This window comes from Propithecus coquereli, unplaced genomic scaffold (genome assembly GCF_000956105.1).
Source record: "Propithecus coquereli isolate 6110/MARCELLA unplaced genomic scaffold, Pcoq_1.0 Scaffold456, whole genome shotgun sequence".
NCBI lineage: Eukaryota > Metazoa > Chordata > Mammalia > Primates > Indriidae > Propithecus > Propithecus coquereli.
The window spans coordinates 1,663,198-1,690,399 of record NW_012150352.1 but is presented as its reverse complement, the minus strand read 5'-3'; the positions used below and the strand labels follow the sequence as shown (position 1 = coordinate 1,690,399).

General features: G+C 46.2%; 1 protein-coding gene across 3 annotated transcripts in view; it reads right to left on the bottom strand.

Annotated features, from left to right (window-relative positions):
• Nucleotides 1–601: 601 nt before the first annotated feature.
• Nucleotides 602–27,202, bottom strand: part of LOC105818850 (protein HIRA) — an 87,529-nt gene continuing 60,928 nt past the window's right edge. For 2 of the 3 annotated variants that reach the window (XM_012654969.1, XM_012654971.1), the window contains 10 exons: nt 25,878–26,082; nt 25,423–25,527; nt 23,167–23,315; nt 21,080–21,241; nt 20,523–20,581; nt 20,052–20,157; nt 18,658–18,780; nt 18,043–18,206; nt 15,889–15,977; nt 602–1,471 (listed from right to left, as the gene is read on the bottom strand). In XM_012654969.1, coding sequence (XP_012510423.1) covers nt 1,355–1,471; nt 15,889–15,977; nt 18,043–18,206; nt 18,658–18,780; nt 20,052–20,157; nt 20,523–20,581; nt 21,080–21,241; nt 23,167–23,315; nt 25,423–25,527; nt 25,878–26,082 — 1,279 coding nt within the window. In that variant the 3' untranslated portion in view covers nt 602–1,354. The remainder of the gene's footprint in view (nt 1,472–15,888; nt 15,978–18,042; nt 18,207–18,657; nt 18,781–20,051; nt 20,158–20,522; nt 20,582–21,079; nt 21,242–23,166; nt 23,316–25,422; nt 25,528–25,877; nt 26,083–27,202) is intronic. The other variant, XM_012654970.1, reaches the window with a different exon arrangement.

Here is a 27,202-nt window from a genome sequence, read left to right as displayed (position 1 = left end):
CAGAGTGGGATGCCCACTAGGCAGGGAAGCAGCCTGAGAGACATCAGCGGTCAGTTACCTAGGCTTCTGATTCCAGGTCCACGGCTCCTTCTCCAGACTCAGGATCACACGTGGCTGACAGGGTGGCTTTGATAAGGACCATGACCCAGGGGTTGGGGTGCTCAGTGCTCACTGTGCTTGAAGATTCTGTGATTCTATGTCATCTCCTGTGGATCAACATTTTGACCATGTTCTAAGGAAATTCCAGCTTTCCTGATAATTCTTTAGTATACTTGAGACTGTACTTACTGATTTCCTTTCATGAAACTGGCCAAGTAGTCAGCTGCAGTCCTTGGTGCCCAGTGTGAGCGGGACCTGCGACACCCAAGTACCTCAATGCCTTGCGTGGGAGATGATGCGTGCAAGGTGGCCTGCCTGCAAGCCCCAGGTCGGCCCAAGGTGCTGCACAACCTGGAGAGTGACCCCCACACACTGTGAAATGAATTTTTGGTGGAGGGAATCAGCAAAGATCCCTTCTGTCACTGCCTGCTTCAGGAGACAGAGCCACAGTGGGTGGAGGAAAATGAAAGTTAGAAGGAAAAGGCGAGAGAAGCCAGGATGGTTTGGTATCCAATGTGTGTTCATTTATTTTACACTTACAAAAGAAACTGCCCACCCCTTTGCCCCATTCCCCCCAAAACAGTCTCTTTTTACAAACATTTAAAAATTAAAACCAAATAAAGATAGACAAGTTAATTTCAGTACAATTATTTTTCAGTGTAGCTGTCATAATTAGAGTTTAAATTTCCTACAAGTGACCAATGTCCAAGTGACTTATAGGGGAAATCCTGATTATTGGCCAAAGGAAAATTCCATATTACAAGTTAGCAAATTCTAGTACAAAAATAGTCCGTGTGTTGGAACAGCTTTCCTTTTACATAGGTCTCAGGTCAGTCTGCTGACTCCGTAATACCTAACGCTCCAGATTCTCGCTCCCAAATGGCTCATTCATCGTAGCTGAAGCAGCACGGCACCTGCAGTAGCAGGGGCTAGTGTCCACCTTGGGGCCGTGCTGGAGACGGCAGGCCTGGGAGTGCCTTGCTGGCCCCTGGGCAGCTGGGCAGAGCCCCTGCCCTGGCTCTGGACGGGGGGCCTGGAGGGAGGGGTGAGCTGCCCCCTCCCGAGGCAACATCAGGCCCAGGACACAGGGCACATCCGTCTGGGGAGCTGGGCCGGCGCTGGTACAGGACAGCACATTTCCTGCCAGTGGCTCCTCCTCCCACTGCAGCCTGGCCAGGTGAGAAGCAGCCCTGCATGCTGTCAGTGGCGAGAGTGTAGCCCTGCCCTTGCTGCGGCCGGGGCAGGCCAGGGCAGGCTACTTGTCCCTTAGGATATCGAGCTGTTCCTGACACTCGGTGAAGAGGCGCTGGAAACGGATGTTCTGTCCGATGACTGGCAGCAGCTCCTTCAGCAGCTCCCTCTTCCGCAGACCCTGTGGGCACAGGAGCGACAGCTGAACAAAAGTATCAGTAAGGAGACCTGACTGTGAGGACCTTCCCTGGCCTGGCAGAGACCCTTGTGTCTGCCCATTGGAGAAACCGAACCACAGAGGGAGAAGAATGACTCCTCAGCAAGCAAGAAACCACGGCAGAGCTGAGAGGCTGGGCCAGGCGTGTGTATAGGACAGAGTGGCAGGCAAAGGGAGCAACACGGGCAGGGATGGGGAAGATGAGGCTTGCCCAGAATCTGCTGGTACAGTCACTGCTGACCTTACAGTGACAGGGCAGGGGTGACAGTGGCTTGGCCTTCTAGGGCAGGATGAAGGTGACATTAAGGCTGAGGGCCAGGTGGATGGCCATTCGGGAGGGGCTGTTCCCTCATGTTGATGCCTCTAGGGGTTTAAGGTCAAGCCCTGGGGCAAGGATGCGCCTGTGGGGCAGTGACTGGCTCTGGTTTTCCAGCCCTGGGGCTCTCTGCCCTTGGCTCTTGGCCACGCTTCCTCTTCATCTGGGCATACTGGCACCACAGCCTGCAACACACGCTGCCAGGTGGGGTCTCTGTGATGGGTATACTTGTAACAAGATTAGAAATGATAGGAAAAAACCAAGTGTAAATACTAGGCGTGAGTGACACAGAAGCTGCAGGAGCTGAGATGAGCAAGAGGATGGGTGCTATGAAGACCAAGTCAGATGGAGGAGCAGCTCATGCTCCAACAGGGAGGCTCTATCAGAGTTCAATAGTTGGAACAGAAATTGTAAGGATTTGGATGCCTGAAATGTTCACTACCTCATCTATTACAGAAAAAGATTGCCAATCTAAAATAGATCACATTTTCTGACTAAAACACAACTGAGTAAAACTCATGGATCAAAGAGGAAATTTCAAATTATTTATTTATTTATTCATCCATCTATCCATTCGCTTATTTTTTGGGATAGAGTCTCGCTCTGTCATCTACACTGGAGTGCAGTGGTGTAATCAGCTCACTGCAACCTTGAACTCCTGGGCTCAAATGATCCTCCTGCTTCAGTGTCTCAAGTAGCTGGGACTACAGGAGTATGTTGCTACATTCGGCTAATTTTTTAAAAAATATTTTTGTAGAGATGGGGTCTCGCTATGTTTCCTAGGCTGGTCTCAAACTCCTGGCCTCAAGCAATCCTCCTGCCTCGGCCTCCCAAAGTGCTGGGATTACAGGTCACTATGCTTGGGCTCAAAGAGGAAATTAATTTTAATTAATTGAAATTAAAAATGACTTACAAGAGAATGGTAATAAAATCACTAAATACTCCAAAACTGATGAGATTCAGCAAAAGTAGGGCTTTCAAGGGCATTTACAGACATAAAACAGCTTGTACTGTATTAGAGAACACGAAAGAACGACAAGCCAAGACTCCAACCTAAGGCGTCAGGGGAAGGGAAAAGAAAAAAGAAAAGAAAACAAAAAAAGACGTCAGAAAAAAAAAAATTTTAAAAAAGGAGAATATAACAAAAATTTAAATCAATAAAATTGAAAACAAAGATTCAATAGAGAATATGAATAAAGACAAAAGTCATTGTATGAGAAGACTAAACGATAAACCTCTGACAAGATTAATCAAGAAAGAAGAAAGCTCAAAAAAATAATATTAGGAATAAAAAAGTGATGTAACAACAGATGTAGAAGAGAGAAAAACATACAGGTACTGTCAACAACTTTATGTCAACAAATCTGAACATCTAGAGAATTCCTAGAAAAATACAATTTATCAAAACTTTCTCAAAAAGAAACAGAAAGGAGGAGTTAATTATTACCACAAAGAAAACACCTGGTATACTAGGTTTTTAAAGTGACATCTAAGAAACTTACAAGGATCACATATTTCCAATTTGATATAAAATCAGAGGACAAAAAATGAGGAACTATCCCCAACTCATTCTATGAAGCAAATATAACCTTGATTCTAAAACCAGACAAAGACAGCATGAGAATAGAAGATTCCAGGCCTACTTTACCCATGAAATCAGATGTACAAATCCTTTATAAATTATTAGCATTCCATTCTAACAGTGAATAAAAAAAGATAACCATCACCAAAGTGAGTTTCTCCTGGAAAGCAAGGAGAGTTTACTATTACAAAACTTACAAATATAAATGACTGTTAACAGATTCCAGTACTGTAGAGGAGTGCTCAGCAGGAGCAATAAGACATGGGGAAAAGGCACAGACTTGGAGAATAGAATTAAATGCTTACTTAAGATGACCTGATTAGCTTACTCCACATAGACAAAACTACTGTCACACAATAAAAATAATAGAAATGTGTAGAAAGATGGCTAGTGACATAACGAAGTAAAATGCATTTATATACAAGCAGCAATGAATAATTAAAAAACATAAATCAAATATCATATAGAATAGACACAACCATGAAATATCTAAGAATAAATCTAACAAAAGATGTGCATGGCCTATGTGCTGAAAATTATAAAACTTTACCTAAAGGCATTAAAGAAAACCTAAATAAATGAAGAGATAATGCAGTATGATAAAGATGCTAACTATTTGTAAATGGACCTACTGATTCAATATATCTCTAATCAAATGTGCACTAGGGTTTTCAATGGAACTTGACAAGCTAATTCTGTAATTTATACAGAGGAATAAAAAGCCAAGAATAGTTAAGATATTCACTAGCCTATCAGATATGTAGGTTTATTATAAAGCAAGAGTAATTTAGAGAGATCTTGTAAACAGATCGACACAATTTGATGTATGAGAGAGAGGCAAAACACACAGTGGGCAAGAGAAGGGGCTGTTCAATAAATGAAGTTCGAAAAACTAGTTATCCATACGGAACCAAATAGAAGTGGATTCTCAATTCACAATGTGCCTCCAAAGCGTTAAGAACTTAAATGTCAAAACTGTTAAAGAATCTAAATGTCCAAAAGTTCTCTTTTTTTACTAAGCAAAATAAGAAAAATGTAGTTTGTGATTTATAACACATGTAGAAGTAAACAGTATGACAACAGTATCATGAAGGCCAGGAGGGGTAATAGGAAAGTTTACCATTAAAAAATTTTAACATGATATGTAAAGTGGTATCATATCACTTGAATGAAGACTATGACAAGTCAAAGGCATATACTATATGCCCTAAAGTAACCACCAAAACCAGAAACAAAAATAAAACTCACACACACACACACACACACACACACACACACACAATCCCCAAACAAAAATAATTAAAGCTAATAAACTAACAAATGGATAAAATGAAATGATAGAAAATAATGAATTCATTCAAAATAAGGCAGAGAAAAAAAGACAATAGACAAAATGTTAGATTTAAACCCAAACATATCAATAATCATGAAATGTATAAATCTACTTTAAAAGGCATAGATTATCAGATTAGATTTTTAAAAACCAACAACCAATTATATGCTGCCTATGAGAAACCCACTTTATATATAATAGTATACTATATGTAAACAATATATATTATAGGTAAATTATATATACATAATTTTGATTAAAAGTAAAAAGATAGAGGATATCTAGGGGCAGTAGACTAGCAGAGTCTAGGACCTTGTTTCCCCACAGAAACACCAAATAAGCAACATTCAGACCAAAGTACCTTTGTAGGAAATTTAGAAACCAGTTAAGAAGTTTCACAGTCAAGCAAATGCTAACCAAAACAAACAAAGCCACACTTGAGATGGTAGGAATTTTATGATGTTTTGCTCATCCCTTCCCCTCCGCCCTCCTTCCTGGGGCAGTGTGGCACTGTTGGGGGAGGCCACTCAATTCCTGGTTACTACCTTGAGATGGAAGGAAAAGAGTGAAACTTGCTTGTAATATGCTGGCTTTTTAGACAGCTGCCCAAGGAACTGGCTTCTGTCTTGCTTAACTCAGAGTGCTGATGGGACAGTGGCATAGTTTGGGTATCGAGATGGAGGCTGCTTAGGCAGTGGCAGACACAGTGGCATGTGAGAGCTGTGGGGAAACTGTAGACTCATGGGTGCCTGGAGGCAAATGAATGTAACCAGAATACAACAGAACATCCAAAACTGTTAAATGAAATAGGCATTTTAGGGAAATTAAGACATTTTAAAGTAGCTTAGCCTGACCTGGTGGCTAAACTGTAATCTCAGCTACTTGGGAGGCTGAGGTGGGAGGATCACTTGAGCCCCGGAGTTTTGAGTCTAGCCTGAGCAACACAGCAAGACCCTGTCTTTTAAAAAACCCAATAAACAAACAAACAAATAAATAAAAGTAGCTATGTATATGGGGAAACTGGAAAAAAGCACACGCACAGGCCTAGGAAAGATGCATCCACAAAAATGGCCTGAGAGGACCCTGAGCTTTCATGCTGGCTGATTAGTGAAGACTTTCCCCTGCATGGAACCAGCCCACAAAGACTGGGACAGTAGTCTCCAGCACTCAGTATTCAAAACAAGATCACAAGGCATACAGAGAAATAGGAAAATACAGCTCATTCAAAGGAGCAAAATATATCTCCAGAAACTGACCCTAAAGAAACATAGGTCTGGGACTTATATAACATAAGATTTTAAAATAAATGTCTTAAATATGCTCAAGGAGAACAAAGACAACTAAACAAAATCAGGAAAACTATGTATAAAATTTATACGGAGGAATAAAAAGCCAAAAATAGTTAAGATACTCACTAGCCTATCAGATATGTAGGTTTATTACAAAGCAAGAGTAATTTAGAGAGAGCTTGTAAACAGATCTCTCTAAGAGAATATCAACAAAGAGAGAGAAATTAAAAAAAAGAGCCAAACAGAAATTCTGAAGTTGAAAAACACAATAATTGAACTGAAAATTCAGTAGAGGGGTTCAACAGACTTGAACAGGCAAAAAGAAGAATTAGCAAACTTGAAGACACGTCATTTGACATTAATTTGAATCTGAGGAGCAAAAAGCAAACAGAATGAAGAAAAGTAAACAGAGCCTAAGGGACTTATCAAACACCATCGAACAGACAAATGTACACACTAGGGTAGTTCCAGAGGATAAGAAAGTGAGAAAGGAGCAGAGACCTTATTTGAAGAAATAATGCGCTGGCTCATGCCTATAATCCTAGCACTTTGGGAGGCTGAGGTGGGAGGATTGCTTGAGGTCATGAATTTGTAACTAGCCTAGGCCACACAGCAAGACCCTGTCTCTACAAATGAACAAATACATTAGCCAGGCATGGCGGAGTGTGCTTGTAGTCTCAGCTTCTTGGGAGGCTAAGGCAGGAGGGTTGTTTAAGCCCTGGAGTTTGAGGTTGCAGTGAGCTATGATTGCACCACTGTACTCCAGCCTTGATGATGTTGCAAGACCCTATCTCTAAAAATTCTAAACAAAATAAAAAAGAGAAATAATAGCTGAAAGTTTTAAAAATTTGAGGAAAGACATGGATCTACAAATACAAGAACCTTAGTGAACTCCAAATAAGAAAAACCAAAGGAATCCACACTGAGATACACTGTAATCAAACTTTGGAAAATGAAAGAGAAAGAGAATCTTGAAAGTAGCCAGAGAAAAGTGACTCATCATATAAACGGCATACTCAATAAGATTATCATTGCGGCCAGTGGGATGACATATTTAATGCACTAAAAGAAAAATACCAACAACCAAGAATATTACATCTAGTAAAATGGTCCTTCAAAAACAAGGGAGAAATTAAGACATTTCCAGATAAGCAAAACTTGAGGGAATTCATTACTATTAGATCAGTTCTACATGAAATGCTAAATGGAAACAAAGGATGCACAATAGAACACTAAAGGTTACTAGATGGACAAATATAACAACAATAATACTATTGCAATTTTGGTTGGTAACTCCAGTTTTTATTTTGTAAGATTTAAAAGAGAAAAGCATAAAAATAATTATAAATCTTTTAATGAGTACACAATATAAAAAATATAATTTATGACATCAATAACCTAAAATGGGTGAGGTGAAGCTATAAAGAAGTTGTATGCAGTTGAAATTGTATTGTTATCAGTTTAAAATAGATTTTTATAACTTTAGAATGTTTTATGTCATCACCATGCTAACCTCAAATAAACTATCCATAGAATATAAACAAAAGGAAATGAGAAGGGAATCAAAAGATGTCACTACAAAAATTAAACACAAAGATAGCAATGGAGGAAATGAAGTACAAAAAAATCTATAAAATATATAGAAAATAAATTAAAAATGGCAACATTAAGTCTTTACCTGCAAGTAACTACTTTAAATATAAATAGATCAATCTCCTAAATTAGTAGATGTGTAGAATAAATTTCAAAAAAGGATTCAATTATATGCTGTCTACAAGGGATTCACTTTATATATAAGGATACACATAGGTTGAAAGTGAAATGATGGAAAAAGACATTCCATGCAGGCAGGTGTAGTGGCTTAAGCCTGTAATCCTAGCACTTTGGGAGGCTGAGGCAGGAGGATTGCTTGAGGCCAACCTGGGCAATAGCAAGACTATGTTTCTACAAGTAAAAAAAAATTAGCTGGATGGGGTGGCATACACCTATCGTCCCAACTACTTGGGAGGCTGAGCCAAGAGGATGGCTTAAGCCCAAGGGTTTGAGGTTGCAGTGAGCTATGATAATGCCACTGCACTTTAGCCTAGGCAACAGAATGAGACCCTGGTTATTCCATGCAAATAATAACCAAAAGAGCACGAATGGCTGTACTATTATCAAACAAAATAGTCTGTTACAAGATTGTTACATCAAAAACTACTACAAGAGACAAAGGAGGACACTGATAATCATAATTAATGATAAAAGAATCAATTTAAAAAGAAGATATAGTAATTATAAAAATATATGTACCAAACATCAGAGCTCCTAAATATATAAAGCAAATACTGTCAGAATTGAAAGGAGAAACAGCTCTACAATAGTAGGAGACTTTAATATCCTACTTTCAATAATGGATAGAACCAGAGAGATGATCAATAAAGAAATGGTGGATCTGAACAGCACTTGAGGGCAAATGGAACTAATGAACACATAGAGAACACTCCACTAAACAAAGCATATTCTTCTCAAGTGCACATAAAACATGCAGGATGGACTATATGTTAGGTCACAAAATAAATCTTAATACATTTTAAAAGACTGAAATTGTACAAACTATCTTTTCTAATCACAATGAAATGAAACTAGAAATCAACAGCAGAAGGAAACTGTAAAATACATTGTGGAAATTAAAGAACACTGTTAAACAACCAATGAGTCAAAGAAATCACAAGGGAAAGCAGAAAATATATTGAGACAAATGAAAATGAAAACACAACATACCAAAACTTATGGGATGCAGTGAAAGTGGTGCTAAGAGAAAAGTTCATAGCTGTAAATGTTTACATTAGGAAAGAAAGATCTCAACTCAACAGACTAACTTTATACCTTAAGGAACTAGAAAAAAATGTACTAACCCAAAGCTTGTAGGAGGAAGGAAGCAATAAAAATTAATGCAGCAATAAACAAAATAAAGAATAGAAAAACAATAGAGGTAATCAACAAAACCAAGGGTTGGTTCTTTGAAAAGATCCACAAAATTGACAAACTTTAAGCTAGACTAAGAAAAAAAGAGAGAAGACACCAATAATGAAAATCAGAAATAAAGCATGGAATGTTACAACCAATGCCACAAAAAACCAAAAGGATTATAAATAAGAGAATACTATGAACAATTATATGTCAAATTTGATACCTAGATGAAATGGAAACACACAACCTACCAAAACTGAATCATGAAGAAATAAAAAATTTGAACAGACCTCTAACTGGCAAGAAAACTGAATCAGTAAACAAAAACCTCCCACAAAGAAAAGCCTAGAAATGGCTTGTCTGGTGTATTCTACGAAACACTTAAAGAATTGACAGCAATACTCCACATGCTCTACTAAAAACCTGGAGAGATGAGAACACTTTCCAGTTCATTCTATCAGGCCAGCATCACCTTAACACTAAAGCCAGACAAAGATAATACAAGAAAACTATAGACCAATATCCCTTGTGAACACCGATGCAAAAATCCTCAACAAAATATTGGCAAAAGAATTCAAAAGCACATTAAAAGAATTATACACCATGACCAAGTGGGACTTATTCCTGGAATGCAAGGATGGTTTAACATAAAAATCAATGTATTAATAACAGATCATATTAATAGAATGAAGGAAAAAAAACCCACATGATCATCTCAATTCAGAAAAAGCACAGGACAAAATTCAACATCCTTTCATGACAAAATCACTCAACAAACTAGGAATAGAAGAAAACTACTTCAACATAATAAAGGCCATATGAAAAGCCCACAGCTAACATCATCCTCAATGGTAAGGCTAAAATCTTTTCCTCTAAAATCAAGAACAAGTCAAGGATGCCTGCTTTTGACACTTTTACTTATTAATAATATAGATAGCATTGGAAGTCCTAGCCAGAGCAATTAGTCAAGAAAAAGAAACAAAAGGCATCCAAATTGGGAAGGAAGAAGTAAAATGATCTCTGTTCACAGATGACATGATCTTACAGATAGAAAACTCTATGGATTCCACAAAAATACCTGTTAGAGCTAATAAATGAATTCAGCAAATTTTGAGGACACAAAATCAACACACAAAAATCAGTTGCATTTATATACACCAACAATTCAAAAAGGGAAATAAAAAGCAATTACATTCACATAGTATCAAAAAAAAAATAAAACACCTGGGAATAAATTTAAACAAGGATGCAACAGACTAGAACACTGAAAACTACAAAATGCTGCTGAAAGAAATCAGCATATCTGTAACATGTGCCAATATCCTAAAACATTTTCTAAAAGGTACATAATGACAAAATGGTTTAAGAGGGAAACGGCTCAGATATTGCATAATTTGATATACTGTAAATGAAGAGATGTTAAAAGGTTGACTATTTGTGAAGTACAGTCATGCACTCAAAGTTTTTGCATATTATTTTCTTTATTCAAGGAAGCCATGGGCATATATACACTGTGTGGCCCTAATTGAGCATCTCAGCAACACACAGTAAGACATCCCATGTTCATGGATTGGAAGACTCACTACTGTCAAGATGTCAGTACTACCCAAAGTGATCTACAGATTTAATGCAATTCCTATCAAAATCCCAACAGTGTTTTTCTCAGAAATAGAAAAATCCATGTTAAAATTCATACGGAATCTCAAAAGGCCCTGAATAGGCAAAAACAATCTTAAAAAGAACAACATACTTCCTGATATCAAAACTTATTACACACATACACACACAGAAAAACTCAAATCCCCTCCTAAAACCTTATTATACAACTACTACACCTTTCAACTTTTGAGCTATGTGTCTAAATCCCTTTACGAAAGAAATTTAAAATAAATTTTAAAATTAAAAAACTGAAAAACTTGATTTTAAAAAAATGAAAAGGTATGTAGTAAACTACTATAAACAAAGCCAAACATTCTGCCTGCTTGTGGTACCAGGAGCAAGCTGCAAGAGGACCCATCCTCTGACCTGAAGGCTGGTGTCAATACCAACAGCCACCAAGTATTATTCCTTCAACTTTAGGCTCTCAGTAAACAATGATGTTCCTCACTGTTTCAGGCTGGGATGTATAGACCTCTGTATGGTCTGGGACACAGCTCATTACCACCTCTCTGATCAGTGCCACAGGTCCTACACTGAAGACCTCAGCAGAGGGAGGCTTCTCAAGAGCAGGTCTTGGCTGGAGAGACAGGGGCCAACACAGAGCCCAGGAATCTGAAGGGTGGCTGTTTGGTGCCCTTCTGCTTGTTTCCTTCCCTTGTACACTGAAACAGGATCCTCAAGGTTGAACAAAGTCTAAATCTTTGAGGTCCCCATGGTGTACTGGCAGCTCAGATCACAGAGAGTATATAAAGAGTTCCTACATGCCAATAAGAAAAACAAATGACAACAAAATATTGCAACAGATAGTTCAAAGAAAAGGAAGTATAAATGGCTCTTAAACATATGAAACGATCTTGCCCTAATAAGCCCTCTTTTGGAAGGCTGTTGAGTCAGCACTGCTGGTTGAAAAGTCCACCCCCCACCCACAGTTGCATTTTCCCGGTTATCTCAAGGACCCATTCACTTGGTGATCATTTCTCACCATCAGAGTGTTCACAAAGAAATTCAGCAAGAGAGTAGAGGGCTCATGCTCACTCACCTCCTCTGGCCCCAATTATCTAGATGAAAAGAGAGTAAAAAACATAAAAGGAAAAAAAAGGAATAAATTTAAAATAGTGCTGAGGTCAGGAAAGGATGTGGCAGACACTGGGATTCGTTATGTCCACATCTGCTCTAAGACCTCTTTTACTTTTTTTTTTTTCAGAGGCAGAATTTTCCCAGCCTCCTCTGCAACAGGGGTGCCTGAGCGGTTTAATGGTGCCTGTGAGGATGGGCTAGTTTATGGGGAAGCTCTTCCATTGCTGATGACAGGGGTGGATGTTGCTGGTACCAGCTTCCTCCTCTTCTGCTTCCCTGAACTTGGACATGAAAGCCAGCCTCCTTTTGACCATGAGGAGACGTAGGCTACTAGCTTTCTTCATATAACTTGTTTCGGAGAAGAGAAAAAACATTATTTCATCTACCGTAAGATGAGTTATCATTTACCTGCAGCTGAAGGCATCAGTCATGGATATTGGGGACTATGAACAGACCAGCAATTTTAGGCAGTACATAGAAGGTAGAAAGCAGAGTCACTGACAGGTGACTCTAGCAGGGAAGCCACAGGTTCTCCAGCGCAAAGCCTCAATGGAGTGTCCTGCAAGGAGTTGGCAAGAACAACCAGCAGGAAGGAGGGGAAATGGAAAAGAAATCACGGCCATTTGTTCCTTCTGTCAGTACTACTATGGCCCAGGGCACTTACCTTCAGGCTGAAACAGAGAACTGCTATGGTGAGCTTTGGTTGGTGTTTCAGGTTAAGGCTGCCAGAGTGGGAGCTGGGTCACAGAGTGAAGCCCCACAACATGGCCACAAGGGGGTTGGTTGGGCAGGTGCCTGCCTGTCTTCCTCCTAAGCAGATGGCCTGTCAGCCTGCCCCGGAGGTGAGGTGTGCTGGGGAAACAGCTCTACTCTTGCAAAGGAAACCTGAGCCAGCTACCAAACTGGGTCCCTCATTTGTAACTACAACCTGACAATCAAGGATCCCCAGATGATAGCAGAAAATGTTCAAAAGTAAAGACAACAATGAAAAAATCAAAGCCTAAACCCAGAAAAGGCAGATAATTCAGGGATCAAGTTACCTTAAAAACGTTCTGGTCAGCATCTGAAAATGATAGCTGAGATAATATCACAAGCTTTTTCTAGTAACAGACCAGGCAATTCACAACAACCTTCCCCACTGGGAACAGGGGAAAAAACTGGACAAATAGAAGCAGACCTCAGAGAAATACTGTTAATGACAAAAGATTGAGGCATGCTGTGGGGAAGGCAGAAATCCAGACAGGGATGCCTTTGCTTTGGAAAGATTTATCCACGAGGAAGAGCCTAAGCAGAGCCTCTATTAGACTTGAGAGTCTAGGGGGACCAAAGCAGGAGTGAGGGCCCAAGAAAAGTGGGGTCCCTGCTAATTCACCCTCCTTTGTGGGGGTACTCCAAAGGTATGCAACCTAGAATAAGAGTAAACTGGAAGTAAACCAGCCCCTGCACCAACTAGTGTCCAGCTTTGCATCCCAGGCAGTCCAGAAAACCTCAGTCCCTGGACTAGATCGAGGAGTCCCTGCAGTGCTGGTGCCTCGAGAAGCTGGCAGTGGCAAACAGAAGTGCTCTTTGGAAGAAGAGAACAGCACCTTAGGCCTCAAACTATTTCTACAAAGAATTTTTCAAATACCGTGTCCAGCAGACGGTATGGTCCAAATAACTGGAACATAAGGAGATAAGACAATATGAGGCCTGGTGAGGTCCCTCATGCCTGTAATTCTAGCATTCTGGGAGGCCAAGATGGGAGGATTGCTTGAGGTCAGGAGTTTGAGACCAGCCTGAGCAAGAACAAGACCACACCTCTACAAAAAATAGAAAAATTAGCCAGGAGTCGTGGTGCCCCTGTAATCCCAGCTACTTGAGAGGCTGAGGCAGGAGGATTGCTTGTGCCCAGAAATTTGAGGCTGTAGTGAGCTATGATGACACCACTGCATGCTAGCCCAGATGACAGAGCAAGACTCTGTCTCAAAAAAAAAAAAAAAAAGACAACATAAATGAGAACCAGCAGAAACATTTACAAGCAATGAAAATGGATCTGCAAGGACTCCCAATACTAGAACTATCAGACATAAAACTTTAAAATAAAACAAATAAGCTTACTATGCTCAAATAGATAAAAGACTAAATTAAAAATCTGACAGAGAATTTCAAGTATAAAAAAAGATACTTCAGTTTTGTTTTTGGTTTTTTTTTTGAGACAGGGTCTTGTTCTGTTGCCTGGGCTAGAGTGCAGCGTCCATCATGATAGCTCACAGCAACCTCAAACTCCTGGCCTCAAGTGATCCTGCTGCCTCAGCCTCCTGAGTAGCTGGGACTACAGGTACATACTCCCATGTCCAGTTAATTTTTCTATTTTTTTGGAGAGACAGGGTCTCACTATGTTACCCAGGCTGGTCTTGTACTCCTGGCCTCAAGCAATCGTCCTGCCTTGGCCTCCCGAAGTACTGGGAATACAGGCATGAGCCATTGCACCTGGCTGACATTGCGGGTTTTAAAAAGAGAGGATGTATTTCTCAGATCATGGGGCAAATGAAAGGGAAGACATAGTTTAAAAAGAGAACTAAGGAAAATCACTGATCTCTGTCTCTGTTTTCATAGAATGAATGAAAGACATGACTCAGTGCTTGGTGTCTCTTCAAAACACCAAGACAGGATTCCAAAAGTACTTACAAAGCAATGGAAATCATATTTATGTTAAGCTTTTTAGCAACACTGGATGCTAAAAGTCTATGGAAGGATACATTCAAAGATCTAAGGGGAATTGATTTTGAACCTAGGATTCCATTACCCAACCAACTTAAGATATACTGCAACAAAATTTAAAAATGGAATAAAAAACATAGGCCACTGTACACACCATGGCCTTCAAAGGCCTGTGAAAAGTGACCCTTTGGCCTTTCTGATTGCTACTCCTTTCACCTTCCCATCCCACGATGCTTGGCTGTCCCTTTACACTCCAAGCTCACCCACCTCAGGGCCTTTGCACCTGCTGCTCCCTCTGCCTGGACGTTCTTCCCCCTGTCTTTACTGGTCTCTGTCAGTCAGTTAGGCCTTTCCTGATCGCTGATTATGAAACAGCATCTTGCCAGTATTCTGCATCCCCCTCCCCTTAATTTTCTTCCACAGGTACTTGCTCACCTGTTCAGTCTGCCTCTCTCCACAAGATGCAGACCCATGAAGGCAGGGACTCAGTCTGCCTTGTTCCCTCTGCCTGCCCTGTGCCTAGAACACACCCGGACAGAACAGGTGCCCCATCAGTGATTGCTGAGTGACCACACGTAGCTGTGAGCCAGCTCCTCCTTCTCCGACTCAACCACTGGTATGAGCCAGCCAAAGGCATCTGCAGGCGACCACACGTTCATTATGCTCTTTCCTTCTATGCCCAACCACTGCACCACATCTTGTTGGTTCTGCCTCCAAAACACATCTTGAGTCTGTCTCCTTTCCATGCCCACGTTCACCATGCTGATCCAAGTCACCTTCATGTCTTCCTGGGACTGCTACAGAAGATATGCCCTGATCAGCTTTCTATGTGGGTTCATGACACCTCTGTGCCAACTCTTTCAGCAGCTCCTGCTGCCCAGGAGAAAACCCCAGCTCCTCACAAGGTCTCCACAGGCACCTCCTGTTTGTCCCTCTGCCTCACCTCACATTACTCTCTCCTTTTGCCTCAGATGTGCCAGCCACAGTGGCCTCCAGTGGACTATACATCTCTGTTTTTACTATCACTTCTGCCAGGTATCTGCAGGCCTGGCTCACAATTCTCTCCCGAGGTCTTTCCTCCTAGGCACTCTCATCTCACCACCCCTGCCAGTCTTCAAGTATCCTACTGACCTAAGTGCCACCGTGCTCCTGTATGCCTCCCTACCAGACTGTGAGCTCCACGAAGGCAGGAAAGTCGCTTTCATCTTCACAACCAAACTCAGAGCCCCCGCAGGCAGCCTCCCTTGGCACAGGTGCGTGACACACTGCTCTCAGGCTCCTAATGCCCAGGGCCCAGCTCCAGCCAGGTCGTGGAGGGCTGGTATGTTGCCCTCTCAATGACGCTGGACCCAAGGCAGGGTGCTGGAGAAGTCTAACAGTGAAGAATTTCAAAGCACTTTGGCTTATTTTTAAAATCTCCACCTTCACGTTTCAAGAGAGAATTCTTGCAGCAAGAAGGAAAGAAGCACCTACCACTACTGTTGACTCCCACTGGCTTCCAGTGGAGTAGTGAACTGGACCCAGTAAGTCCTTGCATATTTCTCGGAGTCGGTATTCAAACCCTAATTATAGGGGGGAAAAAAACAAAAACAAAAACAAACAAAACAGAACAGAAATAGGAACACATTACAAAAAGAAATAAAAAAATCAAGAATATGCTAAGTTGTTGTATATATTAAAACAGAATGAATGCTTATTTTTTGCCTACTATGGGCAAAATGCACCTGCATGTCTTTCAATGTGGAGCACAGAGACCCACAATCAGATTCTCACTTACTCACCCACTCCCCTGACGACATATGCAGCACCCCATCTGTGCTGAGCCCAAAGGAGAAATGAGATGTGGCCAGTTCTGTGACAAACCCCCCAAGGTGATGTGAAAACATGGGAAACTGAGGTAGGAGGGGAGTGGGCTGATGAGATATGTCTGGGAGAGGACGGGCCGGCAGCTGGTGTGAGAGGAGGTCAGGAGGGTCAGGACACCAGCCCGCAGAAGGTGAGAGGTACTGAGGGCAAGATCAGGGAGTGGCCCTTGCAGGGAAGAGTGTGGCCCGTCAACTTGAGGTTACAGACACCACCAAGTGGGGCTGCCAGAAAGCCTAGAAGCAGAGTCTGGGGGGTTTGTCAGCTCTTGTGGGCAGCTGAAGCCATAGAGAATGGATGAAATCGCCCAAAGAAAAGGATGGAGAATAATAGGGATGAAACTGCAATCTGAGGAATTCTGGAAGTGCATGACATCGTGCTTTAACACTTGATTCCTCCTCTTATGGCTGAGGAAACAAGGGACGGGGTGGGAGGTTGTCTATGACTGACATGTGGACATTAGAACAGACATGGAAGACAGAGAAAGGTAAGCAAGTGGTAGAAAGATCCCACAGGTGGGTGGCGGGGTGGACAGAAGGCAGGGACACTACACAGATGTCATGGTGAGTCCTGATCAACACCCCGAATGAAGCAAAACAGAGTGGAGTAAGGGGGGAGGGTTCCAGGGGAACAGGGTGTGAGACCTAAGATGTGACTAGAGCACTGCGGGAAAGGCTTGGGAAGGCTGAGTGTTCAGAAAAGCTGGGGCCCACACACCCTGGGCAACCGAATAGACCTGGTGGGAAGAGGAAACACCAGATTCATCCCTGGAGTTTGCCAGGGAGGGAGGTAGGGCTTTAAGTAGATCAGCAGTGTTTGTTGTCATGACAGGTGTATACACAGAGTCAGAGACACATGGGACAGGTTAGTTCTGGGATCTGGGAGTTACATTTATACGGCTTTGATATATTTTTCTGTCTTTTCTGCACTTATTTTTTTCTCTCAATTATAATCAAAACGGGGAGGGTGATGACAAAAGCAAACCAAAAGACCAGGAGTGCCATGGAGGAGATGTTCCATGAACAGGCTGGGGCTGCAAGGTGACGCAGGGAGAACTTTGGGAGGCCCATCGCATGTCCTGGCCCCTGGAGGTCAAGTTCAAGTGGAAGACAGCCTGCTAAGTCAGGAACCCACGTGTGTCCAGCAGAGGGAGGAGAGGCTACTGGAGGTCACTCTGAGGTCAGTACAGCCACCTCTTCTAGCACACATACTTCCTGCAGGGGAGGCCACGGAGGGGCATACATGCTGTAAAAGCCTTGGCAAGAAGTATGGGGGCTGGAGGGCCAGGGGATGCACTGGGCAGCAGGCAGGGCTTTCCACACAAGAGGGGCTTAGAGGAAGAGAAATGCTACCATAAAATGCCATCCCTTGGGATGACCAGTTCACTGACTACCCAGCACTGCCAGGGTGTGGTGGAGGGCAGGAGCCAGGACGCGTGAGTCTACCCTCCCTTCCTGGTACCAGTCCTCCTGCTCCTCTGCGAGAACAATCCTCAGGCCCCCTCTATTGAGGGACCTGAAGCCTGTAGGGGGCTGGGAGCATGCTGAGCTAATTGCAGCTCATGCTGGGAGGCAGGCGCTGAGTCTCACCTCACTGATGGAAGCAGGAAGGGGGTGCCTAGGGCCAGTCATGTACCCATGAGGAATTTGCAAGAGTGCAGGGAGCCCTGGACCACTGCACCGCTTCCCTGATTCATCGGCACTGAGCCAGGCCTGGGAGGGTAGAGGGGCAGAAGGCAGCTGCTCAGGACTGCAGGAACCTCACCTTCGTTCACAAGGTACCGTGCGTAGAGGAGGAGCCAATGGCGGTACTCGTGGCTAGACTGCAGAGTGAGTGCCGCTGCAACCTGGTTCTCTAGGTAGGCCAGGGTGGTCTCCTGCTGCACCACATGAGGCACGGAGAAGAGCCGGGCAGCCTGTCTTCCCGAGCTGCAAAGGCCGGTAGAGCACAATGAGGCAGTGGGTGCTGCCCGGAGATGGGAGTTGCCTCCATGGGCCCCAGGTGAGGCCCTGGCAGATGGCAGGTACCAGGGCTGCCGAGGCCTCCCACCCACCAGCTGGTCTACTGGCAAATGCCACTGACTCCTTGTTGGCCTACCCGTCCCACATCATAGCCATGGGCCTCCTGGCACCCCAGGAGTACCTCACCCTGTACCTGCCATCTGGGCCGCTTAAGTGAACACTCCCACCCCAAGATATTACCTGATGCAAGCCCACATCCCTTGCACCCCCAGCCTGCACCACCCAGCCTGACTGTGCTGAGCAGCACTTGGGACACAGGCAATTAGAGACCAGGCCTGGGTAGGACTGTGCTTGCACCAACCCAGTCACCTCCTGGGGCAGGACTGCGGATGATGGCCATGGCACTTAGGTCACGTACTTGGAAGTGCGGCCCTGGATTATGGCTAAGGGTCCTGAGCACAGCATAGCGTCCTGGGATGGCAGGCTGCTCCTGAAGTCCGCACACAGAGCTAGTGAGTCCTGCTTGTCAGAAACCAGGTTCCTGGGGAGGCAAAGGCAGGAGCAGAGCTCAGGGAAGCAGGAGGCCACAGAGGAGCAAGTTCCAGCAATATGCAGGCAGAAAGCCAGCAACGGCTATCTGGCCCTGCACTTCAGAACAGGTGCTTGTCACCGACAGGCTTCCTAGTGATGGACCTGGCAAGTTACTGTTCCCAAGAAAAAAATGAGTGACAGTGAAGGTCACTGATAGGGCTCTTGCTGCAAACACTTCAGCTCCACGGGCTTGGTTCCTGATGACTGCGGGGGCCTCTGTGTGTGGTGTGTCCCAGTGCCCAGCTCCAACACTGCTATGGCCTGCCCAGGGTCCCACGAGGCCCAGGCCTTGACAGCTGCTGAGAACACCAGCCCTCAGCCTACCTGTGCTTCTGCAATGACCCCGGGCAGGCAGTTCTGCCTTCTCTGGACCCTTCACCTCTTTGTTAAGAAAACGTTCTTCATACACTTAGAATAGCCAGGCGCCTTTGTAAATGTGTCTGAAATACAAACACGCCTATGAAGAGTCAAGATCTCTCTTTGTAAGTAATCGGCCTATTTCCATTACTACAGCAATCACATATAATCCCCAACATTATGCAATTTGGAAGAGCAGATGGTGGAGAATTTTTTTTAACTCAAGAAATTTCAGTGTGAGTATAAACTTGTGCTTGGCAACTCCTAACACAAAAGGGGCTAGGAGGTAGCAAGCTTTGGTTCTTAAAGACCAAAGGTATAGGCATAAGAAAAAAATTTCTTGGAGTGCTAGGACACAATTTATACACTTCATGTGTCTGGGCTAAGATCTCTGATGTATAAGGGAATTTTACAAGTACAGAAAAGGGCTCTAGATTCCAAAGTGGGCAGAGGAAAATCATGGCTCTGGCACCTGGGTGAGTATGCACCCTTACTACTTCCCTAAGGATGTCTCAAGTGCTACTGTGGTCCTGCTAAGCTCCCAGAAACTGACTACTGCTGGCAAGGCTACTGTGGAGCTTACTCGCCTACACAGACGATGGCTAAGAAGGCCAGTCTGGAAATACATATCAAGAACCATAAAAATTTTCAAATGCCTTTTCCAAAAAAAGTGGCCCCAGTAAATAATGCAGGAGGACAGCGTTCCTGCACACATGCTCTGAGGGCAGAGGCCAGGAGCTACAGCATCCCACAGGACGGGGGAGCAGGCGCTGGCTGTCGCCGTGGCCTGCACTCCAGGGCCTGACACTCAGGACTTTGCTTTGCTATCCGGAGCAGACAGATTCTGGGGAGTGGCTTGCTTACCATGTTGACAGTGACGGATTGAAGCAGTATGCCTTTCCATCAGACAGGTTCATAACTGGGATTCCATGCTGCGTCAGCAAGATCTGTGACACTGTCATATCACTTCCTGAGGGACACCACAGGAATGAGTTCTGGGTGTGTTCTGATTAGCAAGTGTTTACGCATACACCAAAGGAGAAATCTGAATCATGGCTCCCATGGTCTCAGCAGCAAGCACCTCCCTAGCAACTAGGGAGACAGTGGGTCTCACACTGCCACCCACCAGGCTCTTGGTCACTTCTTGGGGACCCGTTCAAACATGCCTCCAGAAAGCATGTGTCTCCCTGCAGCATAACTGCACCCCCACCTCACGGAGAACCCCAGGCTGGGCCCAGAACCTGGCTTGCCCTCTAGGCTGAAGGGGCCCTTCCGCAGCATCAGCCCCGGGATCCAGGCCCCAGGGGAGGAGGGGCGGCCTGTGGTCTGGGTTACCTGTCAAGATGGAGTGTAGAGACTCTTCTTTCACCACAACCACCTGCCTGTGAACATCCCTAGGAGGGACACAGGGAATAGCTTACTCTCTAATCAAGGTAAACATATCAGAGTGTGCCTTGGCCACCTAGACACCCACCCAGTTCCTTCCCAGGCCCCAGCCCTGGCCTCTCCTAGTGAGACGGGTCTGGGCTACAAGTGGCTTCTACTCCCCACAGGCTACTACGCTCCCTCTGCACAAGTCCACAGTGCAGGGCCCAGGTAGCAGAGCCATGGGGGCTACCCCTGACGCCCACACCCACTCTGAGAGAAGCTGGGCCACAGCAGCCACACCAGGAGCATGGCCGCACTGCCAGCAGAGACCCCACACAGGACCCTGGCGTGGGCTTCTCCTGTAAGGACGACTGGGGCCCAGGCAGGCTGCCTCCCTCCCTCTCACACACTCTCAGCCCTCAGGCCACATGAGGTGGCAACACAAGCACTGTCACTGACTGCTCAGTGCCTCCTCCGCTGCCTACCCTGCCCAGAGCCCATCCCCTCCTGTGCCTGCCTCTCACCAGACGGACAGTGTGGCCGCAGCAGTGAGTGCCATGACGTAGGAGCCTGTGCAATGTAAAGTAGAGATCGGGGACGGCAGGAGGATGGGAGGAAGGAGGCGGCGACCACAGGTGGAGAACACTGACAGCATCCTTTTTTCGCAGGCGACACACACCACATCACTGAGTAGGCAGAGGAGGGACAGGTGTCACAGGAGCTGGGCTCTACTGAGGCAGTAGCCCTGGGGGATGCCAGAGCCCTTCCTCTGCCTGGGCCTTCCCCCGGAGCAGGTACGGCCAGAGGGAGAGGCAGAGAGGGCTGCAGTGAGGAGAGATTTCTGTCGTCCTCCCAGTCACAGGCTACTCATGCTCTGCTGAGTTCATGCTGATGCTGACTGTGGCGGGTGGGGGCCTTGGAGGGCGACTGCACCTGACAGTCACCCAAGAAGCATGCCCTGCTCGTCAGAGGCCACACAGTGCCCCTGACAGTCTCCTGGTATGACTAGCCAGACCAGTCCTGAGAAGGTCTGTGCCAAGGCAGGCTGGGAGAAGTGTAGGGACACCAGCTGTGTGCTCAGGAGACTGGCTGGCTGGGGTGGGAGAGGCATGTGGCTTCCAAGCAAGCAGGGCCCCAAAGAACTCGTGTCTGGACATCGTCCAGCGTCTCTTCTAAGCGACCGCAGCAGAAGTAGGCTGCTGCCCTCCCAGTGAGGCCCCATGAAGCTCAGCCACAGACCCAGGGTTAGGCCAGAGCTCAGACCCCAGGCAGCAGCACAGGTGTGCAGCCACACAGTGAGATTCTGGCCACAGCAGGCCACCTGGAGCCCTCCTTCGTGTCACTTCCATCCTGCTGAGCCAGTGGCCTCAGTGGGCTCACAGGAAGAAGTTCAGGCAAGGAAAGAACTCTGCCAACTGCCTTCTCAATGAGACACCGTTGTCACTGGCCTCTGAAAATAGAGAGGCAAGTGAGATGCTTTTGTTTATAAACGTCTGTTTGGAGAGTATGAATGAAAGAATACTCCAAAAGTAGGACCTAGCAGCAGGCACCCCTTGTAGTGCTGTGATTGAATTCTATCTGCTCATCTCTGATGGTCAGAGCCTTCCTCAAGCCAGCGCACTGCAGAGGGAGCCACTGCTCTTAGGCTGCAGCGCCGGGGAGCACGGGCAGACTGCACAGGAGGGGACATCCCAGGTTGCACAGCAGGCCTCCCCAACAGCTGCCGCGTTGCTACGGGGAGGCTGCGCTGGCAGCTTTTACCCCTCAGCTGGGGCATGCCACCTCCCTTGGGGCCAGGGAAGCACAGGCACCTGGGACTGGGAGCCCAGCCTGCTCATCCCGAGGGAGAGTGTGGAGGAGGAACAGAATGCTGGGGTCCTCCTAGGCCACTACGATCAACTCACTCAGGACCCAAGGCAATCCTGACCTAAGATTTAAGATCTAAGGCCATACACACATATGAAAGCACTTACACGTGACCTCATGGCAGATGACTCCGGGTCTAATTAAAATGGCTGTATCTGAGCAATCATCTTGGTAACACCCTGGTATGGGTATCTACCACTTGGTCCTCCCTGGGTCTGTGCCTGGCAGGCATCTGAGGAAAACACTGGTGCTCTTTCCAGACCCAGTGCAGGCAGGAACAGAGCTCATGTATGTCCCAGGAGCCCAAGGGAGGCACTAGATCAAGCTTTCTCCCCAAAGTGCAGAATTTGAAGAGGGCTGAGCTGGGGACTTGCAGGACACTCAGAAATTCATCCTGACCACCTTGGATGAAAATCTAGGGTCCAAAGGAAGAAGCAGCCCTGAGCAACCCCTGGGTCAAAGAGAGCCAGGCAGACCTCAGCCTGGAATTGAGCCTTTGGGGATCTGGCCAGACAAGGGAGTTGGACCACCAGGCTCAAAGCCTGGCTTGGGTGACTCTTAGGGATAATGATGCCAACTTGGAGACTGAGGTGACAAATGTGCATGCTTGGTGATGGTAGCCTCTGTGGGAACAGGCACTTGAGGGGCTGCGCACCTCCCCTGAGACAGGTACATTCCAGGACAGCAGTACGTGGTGCCTGCTTGACATGACAAGCCGGGCAGGGCTAGGCCCCGCCGCCCTTACCAGCTGCCAGCTGCAGTGAGGATCCGGCTGGTGAGCACCGTCTCCCACTCCTTCCCTTCCCGGTTGCACTTCAGGCGGCTCAGCTTTACACCCCCCACAGCCGTCACTTCATTCTCCACCTCAATGTACATGGAGGGATCGGAGCTCACCTACATGGGGGAAGCAAACACATGTCTTCTGAGGTGACAGTGGGCCTGGGGCAGGTGATGCCAAGAGGCTCTGCAGCCCTGGGCCCTGAGGGAGGGGAGGACACAGTGAGAACAGGCAGACCAACTGGCTGGCAAAAGGGTGACAGTGGGGGGCGGTGGCAGGGCTGAGCAGGAGGGGCAGAGGGCCAGATGTGTGGCCCCCAGGCCAGGGAGAGCGCTAGGAGCTGGTTTCTAACCTGTCATCCATGTGGTTGAACAGTCAGAGGAGACAATCAGTGTCAGAGCTACAGACCCCAAAGTCCCCCAACCCCACCACCTCCTCACACAGGGAGTAACTTGCCCCAAAGCACACCACGAGTGGAGGCTATTACCAGGCAGGGACAGAGCTGGGACTGAGACCTGAGTTTCTTTTTTTTTTTTTTTTTTTTTGAGACAGAGTCTGGCTCTGTTGCCCTGGCTAGAATGCGGTGACGTCAGCCTAGCTCACAGCAACCTCAAACTCCTGGGCTCAAGCAATCCTACTGCCTCAGCCTCCCGAGTAGCTGGGACTACAGGCGCGCGCCACCATGCTCAGCTGATTTTTTCTCTATATGTATTTTTAGTTGTCCAGATAATTTCTTTCTATTTTTAGTAGAGACTGGGTCTCGCTCTTGCTCAGACTGGTCTTGAACTCCTGACCTTGAGCGATCCACCCGCCTTGGCCTCCCAGAGTGCTAGGATTACAGGCGTGAGCCACCATGCCCAGCCGAGACCTGGGTTTCTGACCCTCTACCTGAAGAATCTTCAAAGACTACAGTGCTTGGTAAAAACAGAGCCCTTGTGGTGCCTGAAGACAAAGTCTAGGAACCCATGTGGTAGTAAGCCTTGGTCTGTTCCACAGAGACCAACCTAGTGGGAGTGTCCCCAGTATCATATGCACACGGAGAACCTAGTGCTTGGCACTAAATGGGCCCACCTGACACATGCCAGGGGAGCTGACCAACACATTTTTCCTACGGAAAGCTGGGCAGAGCCGCTGAACTGTCTGCACTCATGTGACCACATGTGGGTGAGGTGGAGCTGAGGGCTGGCTGCTGCTGGAGCCCGGCCCCAGAAACCAAGGACAGCTGCACGTAGCACTCAGCGATGAAAACACCCAGGGCAAGGGCTGGAGGACTGTGGGAGGGGAGTTTGGTGCCAAAGGCCAAGAAGCAGGGCATCAGGGAGGGAGTTTACATCAGGGCACCTGTGAGTTCAAGAGCATGTCTGAATGCTGCCAACTGCTGGAGGCACCCCTGCCTCTACCCACATCAGCAATAAGAACAAATCCTGGGGGTCCCTACCCCTCGGCTCCCCCTGCTTCACTCCTCACATCATGGCCCAGAAAGGCCTGTGGCTGGGAAGGGCCAATACCTGCTCTCTGGCACCCTGCTCAGCCTGTGCCCAGTGGAAACTGACCTATACACAGGGACCAAGAAGACTGCCTGAGGATGTGCCTGAGCTGAGGTGCAGAGTGTGTGGAGAGGCAACCCGTTTGCAAGAGCTCCATGGTGAGGGAGGCCTGCACACTGGTGCTGGGCTGAGTGACCAGAGGGCCTCTGGCTATAAAGGATTACTAGCTCCAGAGCTGTGTTTTGAATAAGCACAGGGTTACACATAGTCACAAGCTTCTATTCCATGAGCTCAAATAGCTCTGATGATGACTGTTTCTTGGCAACGAGGAGGAGACAAGGCTAGCAGGATGGTCGGGAGACAGACCATGACCCCACAGTCCAACAGGCACTAAGCCCGAGGCTGCCCAGGGCCAGGTGTGGAGATGGAGGAGGCTTCCAGAAGGGAAACCTGAGATGAGTTTTGAGGAGCTGGTCATCCAGAAGACGTAGTGGTAAGGTCAGCCGTGGCAGTTAGGACTGCAAGGGCAAAGCCAAAGGGAGGCTCATAGGTGAGGGAGAGGAGGCTAGCAACCTTGCTGAGACTTGGTGGATACCCTGATCAGCTAGGACACCCCCCCGGTGTTGGAGGACCACTGGAAACCGGTCCCTAAGGCAGTGACAAGACAGCATTTACACGGGGTGGGGAGAGAATGTTTGCATGCGCCTGAGGGAGTCGGTGGGTATCCAGCACTCACCTGGAGGGTGAAAGCTCTCTGGGGGCCCGGAACCGGCAGCTTCAGTGCAAGTGCTGCTGCAGACAGACACATGGCCTCCTTCTCTGCGGTCAGGGCAGCTGGAGACTGCAATAGCCAGAAACACCCCTTAGCCCCTGAGCTACTACGGGGGTAGCTTTAGATAAAGGCAAGTTTCCCAGAGATCAGGCAGACCTGTGAGGGCATTTCTACCTACTCTGTGATGGAAAAAGCACAGGGGCATGCGACAACGGTCCCCATTTTACAGATGTGGTGGCTGACACCAAGGCCTGTTCAAGGACTCTGGGAGTGTCACGGGCAGGTCTGAAGGGGAGTGTGTCTAAGCCAGCTGGTTCCCAAGGTACCCCACACTGCTGAAGCACCCCATGCATGCAGGGCCTCCCAGCACCGAGCACAGGGATGCGGTGGGGAAGGCAGGGTGGGCCAGGTGGCCTCACCTGGACAGACAGAGCCACGGGCATGAGACGGGCATCCTTCCGAGGCCGCCCTTTCTTCTTCTTCTCTACTGTCTCCACCTCGAGCTCAAGTTTTCTCTTGGACAGCGAGGAAGGCTTGGCCAAAGGGACTTTTTCGTCACTGTCACTGCTGGTCTCCAGGAGGTCCCGGGGCCTCAGGTCTTTCACAAGGTTCTGTTCTTTTAACCTGCACAAAAATATCGCATCACATTTCCCTTCAGAAACTACACAGGCAAACAAAGAGTGAAGTGAAATATTTAAAGTGTTTAAAAAAACCCCACCAACCTAGAATTTGGTATCCAGTGAAATCATGCCTCAAAAGTGAAGGAGAAATAAAGACTTTCTCAGACAAAAACAAACAAACAAAACACCTGAGAGAACCTGTTGCCAGAATACCTGCCTTGCAAGAAATGTTAAAAGTTTTTCAGAGAGAAGGAAATGATGCAGGTCAGAAACTCCTATCTGCACAAAGAAAGGAACAGTATTAGAAAAAGAATAAAAGAACATGAAATAACACCTTTTATTTTTCCTATTCTAAATCTAACAGGTAACTTTCTATTCAAACTACTAAGAGCAACCGTGTCTCGATGACTGCAGCTGATGAACAGGGCCATGCGTGGCGGCAGCGCTACCGGGCAAAGAAGGGAGGAGCGGCAGCGCTGTGGTGAGGCACCTGCGCTGCCCGTGTGGCGCTACAACATCATCTGAAAGTGGACTCAGACTAGTTGTAAGTGTTCACTGCAAACTTTAGAGCAACCACTAAAAAATTTTTTAAAAAGAAGTATAATTAATAATGCTAAGAAAGGAAAGAAAATGGAATCAAATAAAATGCTCAATTAAAACCAGAGAAGGCAGAAAAAGAAGGAAAGATGAAAAATAAAGAATAGTGCAATGAATAGAAAACAGTTAAAAATATGGTAGATATTAATCCAACTAGATCATTATTGATCATTATTTCATTTTGAATGTGAAAACTCTAAGTACATCAGTTAAAGACAGAGACTGACAGACTGGATTAAAAAAAATGTTTTAGGTCAGGTATGGAGGCTCACACCTATGATCCCAGTGCTTGGGGAGGCCGAAGCAGGAGGATTGCTTGGGGCCAGGAGTTCAAGACCAGCCTGGGCAACACAGTAAGATCCTATCCCTACAAAAAAATTTAAAACTTAGCCAGGCGTAGTGGTGTGCACCCGTAGTCCCAGCTACTCAGGAGGCTGACACTTGAGCCCAGGAGTTTGAGGTTGCAATGAACTATGATCACACCAGTGTACTCGCAGCCTGGGAGACAGAGTGAGATCCTGTCTCTA